General features: G+C 37.4%; 1 protein-coding gene and 1 pseudogene across 5 annotated transcripts in view; one reads left to right on the top strand and one right to left on the bottom strand.

Annotated features, from left to right (window-relative positions):
- The window catches only part of Mdga2 (MAM domain containing glycosylphosphatidylinositol anchor 2), a 716330-nt gene that overhangs the window by 611761 nt on the left and 88805 nt on the right, over nt 1-15764 (top strand). For 4 of the 5 annotated variants that reach the window (XM_075947276.1, XM_075947279.1, XM_075947280.1 and 1 more), the window contains one exon: nt 14402-14671. The exons of the other annotated variant lie outside the window; for it this stretch is intronic. In XM_075947276.1, coding sequence (XP_075803391.1) covers nt 14402-14671 — 270 coding nt within the window. The remainder of the gene's footprint in view (nt 1-14401; nt 14672-15764) is intronic. 5 annotated transcript variants of the gene reach the window in all.
- Nucleotides 2931-3031, bottom strand: LOC142835454 (U6 spliceosomal RNA; annotated as a pseudogene).

The raw sequence follows: 15764 nt of genomic DNA on the forward strand, positions 1-15764 counted from the left end.
CAATAAAAGCACTCTTGTAATGAAGTCAGGAACAAAACTTTTGCACATCTAAATTAAGGTGGCCAAGCAGGTGAACGTCTGCCTGTCTCACAGTGCATGCTTCTCAGTAAATGGTTAGAACAGCCATTCTGAAGCCATGGAGCTGAACTTGGGGCTTTATGATTTCACTTTCATTTACATTTTTCTACATACAAGAAGAAACCCAAGACAGACATTTAAAAAATAGTTTTATATACTCTTCTGCAGCCCACAAGTCCTTTTTCCTGCATTCTAGTCTTCCTTCTAGTTTATTATTACCTCTTCTTGGTTTCCTTGGTGAATATTATACTACATCAACAATTACAGCTATATAGATAGAGATAGACCTAGATAGAGATAGATAGATGATAGATTATAGATACATAGATAGATAGATAGATAGATAGATAGATAGATAGATAGATAGATAGATAGAGTACTACATACACACATGCACGCATACATACATGCACACATACATGGACACATGATAGTTAGGAGAACAGTATCTTCAAATCATAAAGAACATGTGACTTTTCTTCTCCAACCCTAGAAAATCTCTGTGGATGCTGAAAATTCCACAAGATGGAGAAATTGATAGCAGTAAGCCTCCTACCACTATGGCATTACTCTGAACATTTCCATTGACTTAAAGGTCTTCTATGTTTCACCAGTCTGCATCTCCTTAATCCCCTAAATCCTGGGAACAGCTAGACTTTTTACTGTCTTCATGGGTTTTGCCCTTTCAGAGTACCATGCATACATGTTATTGTAAACATGTATCTTTTCAGCATAGCCTCTTGCACTTTTTAATGTGTGTTTAAACGTGCTTGTGTCTCTTTCTGTGTTAGTAATGAATAATATTCCATTTGTCTACTTGAACCAAAGATAGTTTATACATTCACCTTCTGAAAGGGGTATTTATGTCTTCTAAGTTTAGTAACGAATGAAGGTACTATAGTAGCAATATGTAGGTATTTGTGCAAACATGGAGAAATGATTATGGAATTGCTGTAGTATCTAACAAGACTGTACCTAGTTTCTAAGAAAATGCAAAATGACTCCAGTATTGGTTCTTGGTTTTGTTTTCTCAAAAGCAATGCTGAATTCTCACCGTGGCTCCACACCCTCTCCAGGATTGAGTATTGTCAGTGGTCTATATTTCAGACATGTTAATAGGTGTGTATTGTTATCTTTTATATCTCTGATGTCAAGGAAACCTTTTATTTGTATCTTATTTCCAGCTGTCTGCCTTCTCTGGTAAGGTATCAATTCATGTTCCTGCTTGGAACTTTGACTCATTTTAAAAATCAAATCACTTGTCTTCTATTAGCTTTTATAGTTCTTTGTATATTGTGGCTAACGGTCCCTTATGCCACATCTCTTGGAAAACATCTTCTTAGTGTGTCCTTGGTCTTTTAATATTTCTTAACAGTGACTTTGTGAAGGAGGAGATTTTAATTTTAATGAAGTATAACATTATTTCTTCTACAGAACATACCTTTGATATAATAACCAGAAGCCAGCACACTGAACCAGGTTATGTACTTATTCGCATATGCTATTTTCTAAAATAGTTTAGCTTTAGGTTTTTAAATTGTTACTTTGCATTTGAACCAAATGTCTGTAACCTGAAATATGTGTGAGGATCTTGAGAGCATACACACTTGAGGGGTTGTCTGCAGGTGTCAGACAGAAGTGAACTACAAAGAGATGAGGATGGACATCCGGTTCAGATTGACTTCATCAACCTGAATCAAAATTTCTAAAGCCTGATATTAGGTGGTTTATTCCCAAAGTGCAGTATAGCTTAGAAAAAGTTTTGCTAAGAACAATCCCAGGGTACAAGGAAGCATAATTACAGGGCACATGCCATTTTTTTCCCAAGAGGATTGGTTCTAGAGATAGGCTACATGTACTATCTTAAGGGATTAAGGGTCTGTCTGGCCTGGTATCAGTCATAGAGATAGGGTAAAGATCATTTGGGCTACTAGCCACTTCTGGTCCTGATTGTGGGAGCTTGGGGAAACCTCTGGCTATAAGGGGTCATTTAGATTACTAACCACCTCTGGTCTTGGTTGTAAGAGCTTTATATGTCCTGAGTCAACAAATAACACAAATCATCAGGCTATTTATCACTCCTGATTCTCAGCTTTCTAGATGAAAGAATAGGATCTTCATGTTTCCCATTGGAAAGCCAATCCTGTGTGTTTAAGATTCCTGGTTTCTCTTGAGATCTGTGGGTATAAGGACCTTCTTGCCACACTCCCAACACTTACTTAAGAGAAGACTGTTTACCTATTTAAATGAGAGATCATGAGGCTATTTCTCAAAGTTGTTTTTGGGAAAAAAAAATATAGGTATGGGAAACGTGTGATCATATAAATATAGAAGAAACTAACCACAAAATGCTACAATTTCATTTTTCTCCTACATTACACTAGAAAGATCCTAGAAACTTTATGACAATTATTTGAAACAGAATTTCCCTACTCCTTTTAAACTAAGAAAAGAACAGATGACAGAAGGTTTGTTGGGGCAGACTTTTGTTTTTAAGAATAAATGGTAATGTATGTCTGTTTAGTAGTGAACATTAACACCAAGTCATTAGCAGTTTCCCGTTTCTACATTGAAGTGCTCCATGTGATAACCATTCTTTTTCCTAGAGTGTTAAGTCACAAAGACTGTTCAACAGATATTCAATTTCCATCCTTCAACCTATTAAAAGTTTAAGAATAAGTTCCATTAATGTTATCAATATTAGTTTAAAGATTTCCATGAATCACTACTGGGTAAACAAATTTGAAAAAACAAAACCAAAAAAAAACCACAGACTCTTACAGAGTTAAACAAATCACTTTATTTTATTTTCATGCCCATTTTTAATTTAAATGCTTTCATCATATAATATATAAAAATATGAAGGCTGCATGGTTTTGCATGTTGTCCTTGAGCATGAGTCATGCTAATCTATGTATCATTTGAAGTTTTGTATATGTGCTGCTGAAGAGACCTCAAGATATTTTTGATTCTTTAAAATAGATAATTATTTCTTTTATAAAATAAAGGTACATGTTACTTTTACCTGTAGTACTCATCGAAAATTGGCTGTTATAGCCCACAATTCGTTGCAGAAGTTTATTTTTTATGCAATGTCAAAAGAACTTGCAAAATAGTCTCAGATCCCTCTGTTAAGAAATAAAAGCTATCCCATGCTTTTTCAGTCACAGTACAGCTGGCCTTGGTGAGCTTCCAATAGATCAACCCCATTGTCTCAGTGGGTGGGTGCACCCCTCGTGGTCCTGACTTCCTTGCTCATCTTCTCCCTCCTTCTGCTCCTCATTGGGACCTTGGGAGCTCAGTCTGGTGCTCCAGTGTGGGTCTCTGTCTCTATCTCCATCCATCACCAGATGAAGGTTCTATGGTGATATGCAAGATATTCGTCAGTATTGCTATAGGATGGGGTCATTTCAGGTTCCCTATCCTCAGCTGCCCAAGGAACTCACTGGGGACATCGCCTTGGGCTCCTAGGAGCCACTCTAGGTTCAAGTCTCTTGCCAACCCTAAGGTGACTCCCTTAACTAAGAATTGTGCTTCTCTGCTCCCCTATCCAACTTTCCTTTATCCCAATCATCCTGTTTCCCCAAGTTTCCCCCATCCTCCCCTTCTCATTTTTCTCTTCCCATCTCCTCTTACCCCCATCCCACCCCACCCCCAAGATCCCAATTTTTTCCCAGGCAATTTTGTCTACTTCCCATAGCCAGGAGGATAACTATATGTTTTTCTTTGAGTTCATCTTCTTATTTAGCTTCTTTAGGATCACCAATTATAGACTCCGTGACCTTTATTTATGGCTAGGATCCAATTATGAGTGAGTACATCCCATGTTCATCTTTTTGGGTCTGGGTTACCTCACTCAGGATAGTGTTTTCTATTTCCATCCATTTGCTTGCAAAATTCGAGAAGTCATTGTTTTTTACCGCAGCATAGTACTCTAATGTGTATATATTCCACACTTTCTTCATCCATTCTTCCATTGAAGGACATCTCGGTTGTTTCTAGGTTCTGGCTATTACAAATAATACTGCTATGAACATAGTTGAACAAATGCTTTTGTCATATGATAGGGCATCTCTTGGGTACATTCCCAAGATTGATATTGCTGGGTCCAGGGGTAGGTTGATCCCGAATTTCCTGAGAAACCGAAACACTGATTTCCAAAGTGGTTGCACAAGTTTGCATTCCCACCAGCAATGGATGAGGGTTCCCCTTCCTCCACAGCCTCTCCAGCAAAGGCTATCATTGGTGTTTTTGATTTTAGCCATTCTGACAGGTGTAAGATGATATCTCAAAGTTGTTTTGATTTGCATTTCCCTGATCGCTAAGGAGGTTGAGCATGACCTTAAATGTCTTTTGGCAATTTGAACTTCTTCTGTTGAGAATTCTCTGTTCAGTTCAGTGCCCCATTTTTTAATTGGGTTAATTAGCATTTTGAAGTCTAGTTTCTTGAGTTCTCTATATATTTTGGAAATCAGACCTTTGTCTGTTGCAGGGTTGGTGATAGTAAACAATGAGGGCTGATGAGAAGCCAAGGACAATGGCACAGGGTTTTGATCCTACTTCATGTTCTGGCTTTGTGGGAGCCTAGCCAGTTTGGATGTTCACCTTCCTAGACATGGACGGAGGGGGGAAGACCTCCATCCAGGTCTAGTAAGTTGAGCATCCAAACTACCTAGGCTCCCACAAAGCCAGTGCGTGCAGTAGGATAAGAAACCCATTGCCATTGTTCTTGAGTTCTCAGTAGTCCTCATTGTCCGCTATGTTCAGAGAGTACGGTTTTATGGGTTATTACAATTAAATTCTTATTAGTTTTCAAAGGTTATACTCTTACCTTTAGACATATACACTGTTGTACAAGAAATGTATTCATTCATTTTCACAGAGTGGCACACAAACTACAAGTTTGAAATCCATTGCTAACATTTATTTTCTTCTACAAGAGTAGCCCCAATGGTTTCATGCTTCCTTGAGGATTTTCTGTTTCTCACCGTTGGTGATGGTGTGATTGGGTCAACTTCTATTCATGGTCCTCTTTGAATGAACGAATTCAACCAAAAGAAATTGGTATCTGTTTTCAAAATAACAAAGCACAAATTGCAATGGAGAGAAAACATCCTGAAATAAAATTGCTTTGATTGATCACTTATTCTGCCAATAATATTTTTAACTCTTCTGTGTTTTAGGCACTTCTAAAAATATGCTATTGTCTGTCATAAGGGTATAATCTTTGTGTGTATCTTAACACCTAGCATTGAGTGAACACTCTGCAGCAGCAAGTGTCGTTTATTTTAAGAGCATTTAGAATGACTTTGAAATAGATATTTAGATAAGCCAGGAGTAACTTATTTACTCATCTCAAGAAACCCTACTTTTGGCATTGAAACCACTTACATTGATTTTTATAGTATTTTATCTATAATTTCATTAGTATTCAGTATTTTAATAAATATGCTGAAGAAGTCCTTGCATCATGAAACGCTGGTTCTATTCAGTTAGCTCTAACATTTTTAGCACCTGCAGATTCTTTCATGTTTGCTGTCTTCTCACCATCCATTTTATCAAGACTGCAGAATTGAGTCTTCTAACTAGGTGAACCCAGAGAGTGAAATGCAGGGCTCGTTAGTATCTAGTATGCTAAAGGTGAGCCTTTCATGAAGAGAGTTTCCATAGGTGGATTTCATTGGGTCATAATGAGTGAACCTCCTGTTTCAAATGTGCCAGCTTTCTGAGATAAAAACATCCTGGAATTCAAGTCCCTTCTGGCAGCCTTTTAAACAGAAGTAATGGCTGCAGCAATTTGGGGATGCTTTCCAACTCAGTCTATTAGACTTTATAAAATCATACTGAATTGGAAATATTTTAAACAAAATTACAAGGTAGCCTTGTAAGCCATTAGTAGACTACCCTTAGTGATTTATGTGAGGAAAATAACACTAACACATAGAGATGGTACCAAAAAGTCACAATTTGAAATAATATAAGATGACAGATAAAGTATCCTCAAAGTAGCCATTCACAAAAATAACTAAATGCTTTAGGCTATATCCCTGCTAGAAAAAGAAAATTACTTTATTACTTTAAAATTAATTTTTAACATGAAAGATAATCAATGGCAAACACTTTTTTTTTTTACAAATACAACTTGAGAGTGACTGTGTATTCACCTAACTTGTTTATGTTTGACTCCCATGTTCTCAAGCTTCTCTGAATTTATCCTTTACTTACTGATGATATCATTGGTCTTCTAAGTACTGCCAACTTCTGGGTCTCTGAAATGTTTCATTCTAGCAAATCTTCCTCACTGCACTAAGTTTTTGCCTCCAGATCCTGATGATGCAATATGCTGGCTGATTTCCTCATAAATTTCCTGCTAAATTATTTTATTTCCCGAACTGTGGTTTATCCCTTTTACTGACCCTTCTTCTTGTTTTATGTTTCTTGTCATTTCAGCCCACTAAATTCAGTCTCCATTCTCTGTATCAAACTATGAGGTTATTATTGTTTCCTCATTGTATGTTTGTTTAAGACAGGGTCTTAATAGATGGCTCCTGCTGGCCTGAAACTCATAGCTCAGACTGATCTCAAATTTCAGTAATTTTCATGACTTTACTTCTAGACTGGTGGGGTTATTGGTGTGCACCCCCGTGTCTTGCTAAAATGAAGGAAGTGTGTGTGTGTGTGTGTGTGTGTGTGTGTGTGTGTGTGTGTGTGTGTGTTGCATGCATGAGTGTGCATGCACGTGTGCAATCCAGGACAGGGCATTGGGTGTCTTCTTATTTCACCCTATCTTACTGCCTTTAAACATCCAACTGAGACTGAAGCTTACCAGTTTCAGCTAACTGGATCAGGTAGCTCTTGGGAATCTGATTCTTTCTGCTTATAAAGCTGGAGAATGAGGCAAGCAAAGTTTTTGTGTTGGTAATGGATATTTGGGCCCAGGCCCTAATGCTTGTTGATGACATCCTTCTCTCCAATGCCTACATTTTTAATGATAAAAGATGTGTGTGTTTCATGGCATTGTTACAACCTGATAAATAAACATGATATCAAGGAGATTAAAAGAAGCATACTTCATTATAACCAGCTCTGAAAATGATCATGAACACTAAATTCTAAAGTCATAAAATCTAAAAGATTAAAGGGATCTGCTATTGGAAGCAGAACAATGATCCAAACAAACACATTAGGGAAGAAAAGAGTACATTTTTGCCATAGATATTGACATATATTTTTATTTTGATAGGCTTTTGTTTGGTTTGGGCATCAGGGTAATATTTCTTCATAAAAACCTTTTGAAAATGTTCTTTCATTTTTTTATTTTACAATAACTTGAGGAAATTTGGTATATGCTGTCCTTTGAAGATCTGGTAGAATTCTGAACTGAATCCATGTGGCCCTGGGTTTTTACTTGTCTCTTTGACATCTTTGTTGGCAGATTTTTAACTCCTACTTCTATCTTACTAAATGATGGGGTCTGTTAGAAGTATTTATTTCATCTTAATTTAGCTTACCCTTAGCCAAGAAGCTATTGGCAATTGCTAGCTGCTAGAATGGAGAGAGTGCATTTTCTTTTAAGAATGTAATTTCCGGTGAGTTGATGATGCTACAGTAGAAGACCACACATCCAATAATATATGGTCAGCACCAATTAGGCTTGACGCATGTTAAAACAACAACACCCCCCTACCACCACACACACACATACACACACACACACACACACACAAATTTGGGTGGGTAAGGAAATGAGGAAGGTAGATATGGGTAGAATTGAAGGATGGGTTGTGTGTGATCAAAACAGTTACAAAATTATCAATGACGGAATTCATTTTCTAATAGGGAAAAGCAGAAAGAAAGGACAGAGCCATCAGTCAACTCCAGAAACTACTTTCTTTACATGCATCATAGAAAGAAAAGTTGGTCGACAATGTAGCCAGAGACGGAAGTTACAATACATTCTCAGCACAGTGAAAAGGTGATGATCAGTGGACTCAATAAGATGCACTCAATAAGGACACAATGTGAGGAGGCTTCTTTTTAGGAGCAGGTGCTTCTGACCTAAAGATAACAAGGGAAGCCATGCTGGTCTGCTAGAAGGCATTGCATGGACGGCTTGTGTTCTATATAACACATAATGGTGGAGTGGAAGAGTTTCAGTGAAGTGCGTATAAGTCCATCAGATACTTTTTGGTACAAGCTATAGAAACAACCTTCCTTTCTAATCATAGACACTGCTCCTGGGCTAAAGGTTATCTGCAGTTTTCTCTACGTTTCTTTATTTACACACTCCAAATCTACTGCTTATATTGGCACCATGTATATTTACTTTCACAAATTATTTTGGAGCTAATTTAAAAAAAAACTAGATAGTTTTAGATAAATGCATCTTTGTTTCTTACTATGATGAGACAGCTTATTATTTCTGCTATTTAGAACATGCAGCAGTTGCATCTGAAGAGATAGCTCAGAAGGTAAGAGCACTTGTTGCTCTTAAAAAGAACCTGGACTCAATGCTTAGCACATACCTGGTGGATCACAACCATCTGTAGCCAAGAACTCACGTGATGCATATACATTTATGCAGACAAAACACTCACAAAAAATAAAATTAATAAATCTATTTTAAAATGTAACCCTTTCATTTGTCTAACATCTATATTTTGAATATCCACAAATCACTGATGATTTTTATATATTCCTCTTTAGCAGTTATTTTATTCCAGCTCCATGAGTGATTTTACATAAAGGAGAAACCAATTTTGCATTTTATTGACTATTTACACACAGTCTAAGCACAACTTAAAACCTACAACTTGAAACCATCCCCATTTTATTAAAAACATGATTTCAAGTAGCCTAACTGTCCTTAAACTGATCTTTCTGCCTTAGCCTTTCAAGTTCTGAGATTTCAAGGTGTACATTTATGCCCAGATCTTATGGGGCTTTATAGTCATATGTCCTCTTGACTAAGAAGGCATATCTGAGCACAAACAAAAATGGAATAGTCTACACAGCCTTTCCAGTTGACACAACACACAAATGAGAAATGCTTCCTAAGTCCTATTAAGAACATCAAAATGCGTATTAAAATGCACTTTAGTGAATTTGTAGGAGGGTGGTCAAACCAGCTACATTTTCACTGAGTACCTTTGTCAACTTGCATAAATAGGAGGTCTGGTTGTTAATATCCCTGAACAGCGGGTAAGGAACTTCAAATCTATAATGTTTATAGGTGAAGATCTCCATTGTAAACATTTGTAGACCCTTTCAGAAAAGGAAGGAATTCAAGGATGAAAACAAAGATAAAGTGAGCAAACAGTTTCTACACTTTCACTTTCAATAAAGACAAGCAGACCCAGGCCAGCTGGCCTTGGTGAGTTCCCGATAGATAGAACGTCCCCATTGTCTCAGTGTGTGGGTGCACCTTTCGCGGTCCTGAGTTCCTTGCTTGTGCTCTCTCTCCTTCTGCTCCTGATTTGGACCTTGAGATTTCTGTCCGGTGCTCCAATGTGGGTCTCTGTCTCTGTCTCTTTTCATCGCCTGATGAAGGTTAATATTCAGGAGGATGCCTATATGTTTTTCTTTGGGTTCTCCTTCTTATTTAGCTTCTCTAGGATCACTAATTATAGGCTCAATGTCCTTTATTTATGGCTAGAAACCAAATATGAGTGAATACATCCCATGTTCCTTTTTTGGGGTCTGGCTTACCTCACTCAGGGACAAGGCCAGCTGGCCTGGGTCTGAAAAAGCCTGGGATAAAACCGGACTCTCTAAACATAGCGGACAATGAGGACTACTGAGAACTCAAGAACAATGGCAATGGGTTTTTATCCTACTGCACGAACTGGCTTTGTGGGAGCCTAGGCAGTTTGGATGCTCACCTTATTAGACCTGGATGGAGGTGGGTGGTCCTTGGACTTCCCACAGGACAGGGAACCCTGATTGCTCTTTGGGCTGATGAGGGAGGGAGACTTGATTTGGGGAGGGGGAGGGAAATGGGAGGCAGTGGCGGGGAAGAGACAGAAATCTTAAATAAATAAATAAATAAATAAATAAGAAAGACAAGCAAATGGCCATTTTGAAACTATAATACAATTAAAGATGCTGAAACCGAGAAGTTCATATCACAGAATCTATCATTTAATAGTTCAATAGACTTGCAGCCACAGGCATTGTGTAATTGCAAGAATCGCTGCTAATATTTGTTTATGGAAATGAATTTTCTCTGCAGAAAAAAATATCAAGATGATTTTAAACTTCAAAATGTAGAAGAGAATCAACACGTACAAAGTGACAGAAATATAATGAACTCTAAAGGAAAAGCAGTAGGAATATGCTCCCCATGTTCTTCACTATCAGAAGACATTTCTATATGTAAATAGTTACATTAAGAACATTAAATACAGGTCTGACCATGCTAGCCAGCATAATAGCTGTGCAGAATTGCATAGAATGTTTATAGATTAAATCTGAATTATTGAACTAAGACACCAGAATACACTTAGCAGATTAAGTAGAGTAATAAAAAGAATTAACAAATTGTGTTTTCTCAGATGAATTTATTAATACTAATACACAGGAGAAAAACAAAAACAAACAGAAAGACTTTAGAGAATAGTTTTTAAAATGTAGAAGATATAGGAGAAAGATCATCAAGTAAGGATTTAAAGAAGACAAAAGAAGTTTTGTTTGAAGAGCTGATGATGAGACCTTTTCAAAATATCACAGATGAAAGACAAATTTGAACTAACAGCTATAAGCACATCAAATTGAAACCTCCAACTAAAAAGAAGCTCATACCTATAAACACTACATGGAACCATAGACATCAAAGACAAAGAGATTTTGAAAGGAGCTGTGTGGAAGAAAAAGGAGCTCAAAATGGAAGGCTTTGAAATCAGTTTTCTACAGGATGCATGGTCATCCAAAAACAGTGGAGCTGTGTGTTTACAGACAGAACTGCTAGTCTTTAAAATTGTGTGCCTTGGAAAATTATTTTAATAATGAAAATATGCTTTGCATATAAAGATCATATAGATGAGCAAAGACGTGCTGGGAAGCTCAGAATAGTGACTACAGAAACAAAGGAAATGATCGCAGGTCCGAGGACTTAATAAATTAAGGAACACAGAGCTAATGAACTGGGTCATAGAAAGGTAAGCATTGCAGCTGATGTGAAATAGAATTTCCAAGCAAGGGAGAGTTAAATTCACGAGCTGGTAATATATGTCAGGATATGAGTTAAAGAAAGAGAAAGTTTTCAGATTTAGTTTTTCTCTAGATCCTTGGTTATGGAATCAAAATAATAGGAAAAGTGGGCAAATCCCAACTGGCAGGAAGAAAAGGGTTGGATAATTATTTAATTCAACAATCAAAGAGAAGGCAATAAGAAATCAAAACTTGAAAACAAATGCAAAATGAGAACAAACAATTTTATCCAGATGTAAGTGGATGAAGTGCTGAATGCAAAGGGGATGGGTTGCCAGGCTCTCAGAAATGATGGAGCATAGGCACAGGCTGGTCAGAAGGAGCCTGGGAAATGTAGCGACACTGAAGCTTCAGAGTAAGAACTAGTCAAAATGTCAAATGCAAAAACTAGATAAATAATGTACGTGTAGCTAGCTACATTACTATAGAAAATAAACTCTTAGAAACGAAGCCTTAGAGATAACGATGAGTTTACAATAATAAAACCTGAACTCATGAAATTTAAAAGGGGTATATTTTTGAAGTACAGTCAAGAAATAGGTATAGCAAAAAGAAGATAGAGTTACAAGAGAAAAATTTAAAGCTACGAGACCCTTTTAGATGATGCTAAAACTGGTCAAGATTTACCCAACTAAAATAAGTAGGCAATTGCTCAGTTAACCAATCAGTCTTGCCAGACATGATCTGACCAATGAAAACACACTTTCACACTATACAACATTTCTTCTTCTCCCTTTTCCTCTGAGTGGAAGAGCTATATCCTGTCATACAGAAGCACCAACACATGTGGAAGACTGAGTCTATATGAACTTTTGTATAACCATGAGTCATTAAAATAAAGATTCAAAAGAAGAGATAACCAGAAATAGCTTGCATGCTTGGAAATAGACAGATTAGTGGCCTAGGGGATAATAGGAGGAAGCCCTTGCTCCCAGTGTGGCTCACGTGTGCAGAGAATCAACTGCACACTAGATTCCCTTTCATTTCTTCCCATCTGTAGAACTGACCTCATCGCCTACCCCATCGAAAAAGCAATCACCTGTTTTCCCACTTAGTTCATAGAGAGTTATTCACCTTTTTATTCTTTCTTTTTTTAACCAATGCTGTCATTTTTTGCAACTTCCCTTGTCCTCTCTGCTTCGTGTTCTCTTTTCTACTACAGAATTTTCTTACTAATTGGTAATATTATGACTAATAATTTGATCACGTAAGTCTTTTATTTTTTATAATTATCCTAACACTGACTATAAACCTAACTCTGTATCACGAGACTGAGGTATCCTTGAACAGACTTTCCTGCCTGGCTACTGTCATTTTCTCCAGAGTCATGGTGGTACTTTATCACTGATTCTGTTGGTGCCTTTGAATTCCTCTGAGCATTCTTTCCTCACTGGATCCTTTAAACGCACCCTTCTCTCATACCTGGAAGGTGCTTCATTATGGCGTACATACCCTACATGTCCTTTCTTTTTTACAAGACACAACACAGGCACCACCTTTCTTAAAACACCTTGTCATTGTTGTAACATGAAATGTATTAATGCATTTTCTTGCATGTAGAAAAAATCCATACTGCTTTTGTGAAAAGGATACAAAGAAAAAAATGAATAGATAAAATCAGAATAGAGAGGCTTACCAATGTTTGCTGAAAGGAGTAAGAAAGACCATTCAGTAGACTGATATAAGAAAATAGATTGAAACTACTTAACAGGCAACATAGGGTGAGCAATACCAGACTGACAATACCCAATTTCCAAAACCTGTGAGCAGTGTGAAGTAAGAACCATCAGGTGCAGCTGTGCAGTTTTTGTTTTTTGTTTTTGTTGTTTGATGTTTGTCTGTTTGTTTTTGTTTTGTTTTGTTTTTCAAAACAGGGTTTCTCTGTGGCTTTGGAGGCTGTCCTGGAACTAGCTCTTGTAGACCAGGCTGGCCTCGAACTCACAGAGATCCGCCTGCCTCTGCCTCCTGAGTGCTCATGGAGCTGTGCAGTTTTTATACTGGACAATTTACAAGAGTTCCATAAATGTCAAGTCAAGGGGTGGAGTCGCCGAACATTTCAGCCCTGTAGGATTGCACAGCTTCCAGTGACATCATCCACTTCAGAATGTAACTTTTATCTGGAGGTTGCTAGATGGTTAAGCAAAGGTTTGATTTTGGGTGTTTAGCAATGAGATGTATGTATTTTTATATCCGTGAAATAGGGTATTGCAAATTTCATCACTAAAATCAACAATACAATGTAACAAATATAAAAAGTTTTAATTGCACAAAAATCATAAATATGTCAAATAAGTCTGCTGTTACTGTGGGATTAAAAGCTATTTTAAAGTTTGGTACAGTTTGCAAAATGTCCTTACAGTTTATAGATTGTGGATTTTCAATACAAGGAAATCAAACCTAACCATTTAAAACACTGATTTATAAATATTTCTTACTTATTTTATAAACTAATAAGAACCAGACCACAGACTGCGCTCAACAAATGATAATTATAATTTACAGATGAAATAGAAGACTTTCTACTTCACAGTCTCACGCTAATTTGAAGCCTAGATTTTATTCACGCATATATAGCTTCACTGGTGCCTGAACACGATGTTTTTCCTGGAACCAGCTAGAAGGAAATAAGAATATGTTCTTGTTGTTGTTTTACCTGTAAATGTTTTTTTTTTTCTTTTTGTTTTGATTTTTGTTTGTTTGTTTTTTGGAAAGCAACAAGTCTCTTGACTGCCCACTCTGAGAAGACTGTAGCGGCGTAAACGAATGCAGACAGATTGTAAAAATATATATAGTTTTTTTAATGTAGAAATAGACTTACAGAACCACTGTTCCCGTGGAGACCAGGAAAGCAGAAGAGACAACTGGGAGCATGCTCGTCAAATTTATAGGCAGACATTAGCTGGAGGCGAACACGCCCCCCCCAAGGGGCGGGACTTATCCCTACAGAAGACCTTATTTCCAAACTCAAGATGAAATTCTTCCATTTTTAGACGTACTTCACCACCTTCCTCTTATATTCACCCACTGTAGCATATGTTCTTAACACACACCCCCCCCCCCCCGCGCGCGCTTTGAAAGCCTCATCTTTCATCTGTTTTAACGTATCTTTCCCCAGATCCCCCAGCTGTGGAACCAGCATTCTTGGAAATCCGTCAAGGACAGGACAGAAGTGTGACCATGAGCTGCAGGGTCCTGCGAGCTTATCCAATACGAGTGCTGACCTATGAGTGGCGTTTGGGCAATAAATTATTACGGACCGGTCAGTTTGACTCTCAGGAATATACAGAGTACCCCGTAAAAAGTCTTTCCAATGAGAACTACGGAGTCTATAACTGCAGCATCATAAATGAAGCCGGGGCAGGGAGATGCAGCTTTCTGGTGACAGGTAGGATACTAAATTAATTTGATTTTTTTAATAAATGGTTTTAGAGCAACAGACCTTGGACTTAATGCAAATGCTGGTTGAAATCGTTCCGTGACTAGATAGGTGTGTACATTTGTGATCTCACTGTTGTAGATGTAGCTTCTATCCGATTATTTTCAGGGCCGGAAGGTCTGTCTTTCCGGTGAGAACAATGCCTGTGCCTGTAAAATAACACAGATACTTCTCTGAATTCAGATGAAGAGAGGAAGTCCTCCTGATCTTGTTTGTACATTTCAGTAATAACACAACTGATTGGGGTAACTGTTAGTTCTGAGATAAAATTTCAAGCTATGACTTGTGGTCTGGCTCTCATTTTTTATTAGTAGTAGCAATGTTTTGTTTTCTTACTTAGTTATTATCTCTTAGTGTCCAAGGATTAGTGTCTGAGTTTGGTGTTGGCTTGTCACATGTTCTCAAATATTTCATGGCGGAGAAATAAACGGTATACTAAGTATGACAAGTAGGAAGAAGTACTAATACATTTTGATGCTGTTAACAACTGTATGTTCATGTTGTATAGTTTTAGACCCTTATTGAAAGTATTATTCTGATATTCGCCATGCTATGGCAAATCTATTTTTTTGCTATTTTTTTGAGCCAGAGTTTTGGAATGTATTAAAAGAAAATTACCTTTTCAATGTTATTTTTGTTTTATGTAAAATTCCATTTAACAGTTAGAACTTTTGTGATATTGAATAAAGATGCTGACCCTTGTGTCATCTCTAAAAAGCTATTGTTAAAAAAAGATGAAAATATTCCAGACTGAAAACTTGTCCATTAGTGAGAAATCTGGTTGTTAAGATTTGATTTTGAATAATCTCTTTGTACTGGGTAGTTTTGCGTATCAATTTGACACAGGCCAGAGACATGAAGGAAGAAGCCTCAGCTGAGGAAATGCCTCTTTGAGATCGAGCTATAAGGCATTTTTCCATATAGTGATCAATGCGGGAGGGTCCAGCTCACTGTGAGTGGTGCCATCTCTGACCTGCTGGTCCTGGATTCTATAAGAAGGTGGATTGAGTAAGCCATGGGAGGTAATCCTGAAAGCAGATCC

The sequence above is a fragment of the Microtus pennsylvanicus genome, chromosome 14, assembly GCF_037038515.1.
Source record: "Microtus pennsylvanicus isolate mMicPen1 chromosome 14, mMicPen1.hap1, whole genome shotgun sequence".
Lineage (NCBI taxonomy): Eukaryota > Metazoa > Chordata > Mammalia > Rodentia > Cricetidae > Microtus > Microtus pennsylvanicus.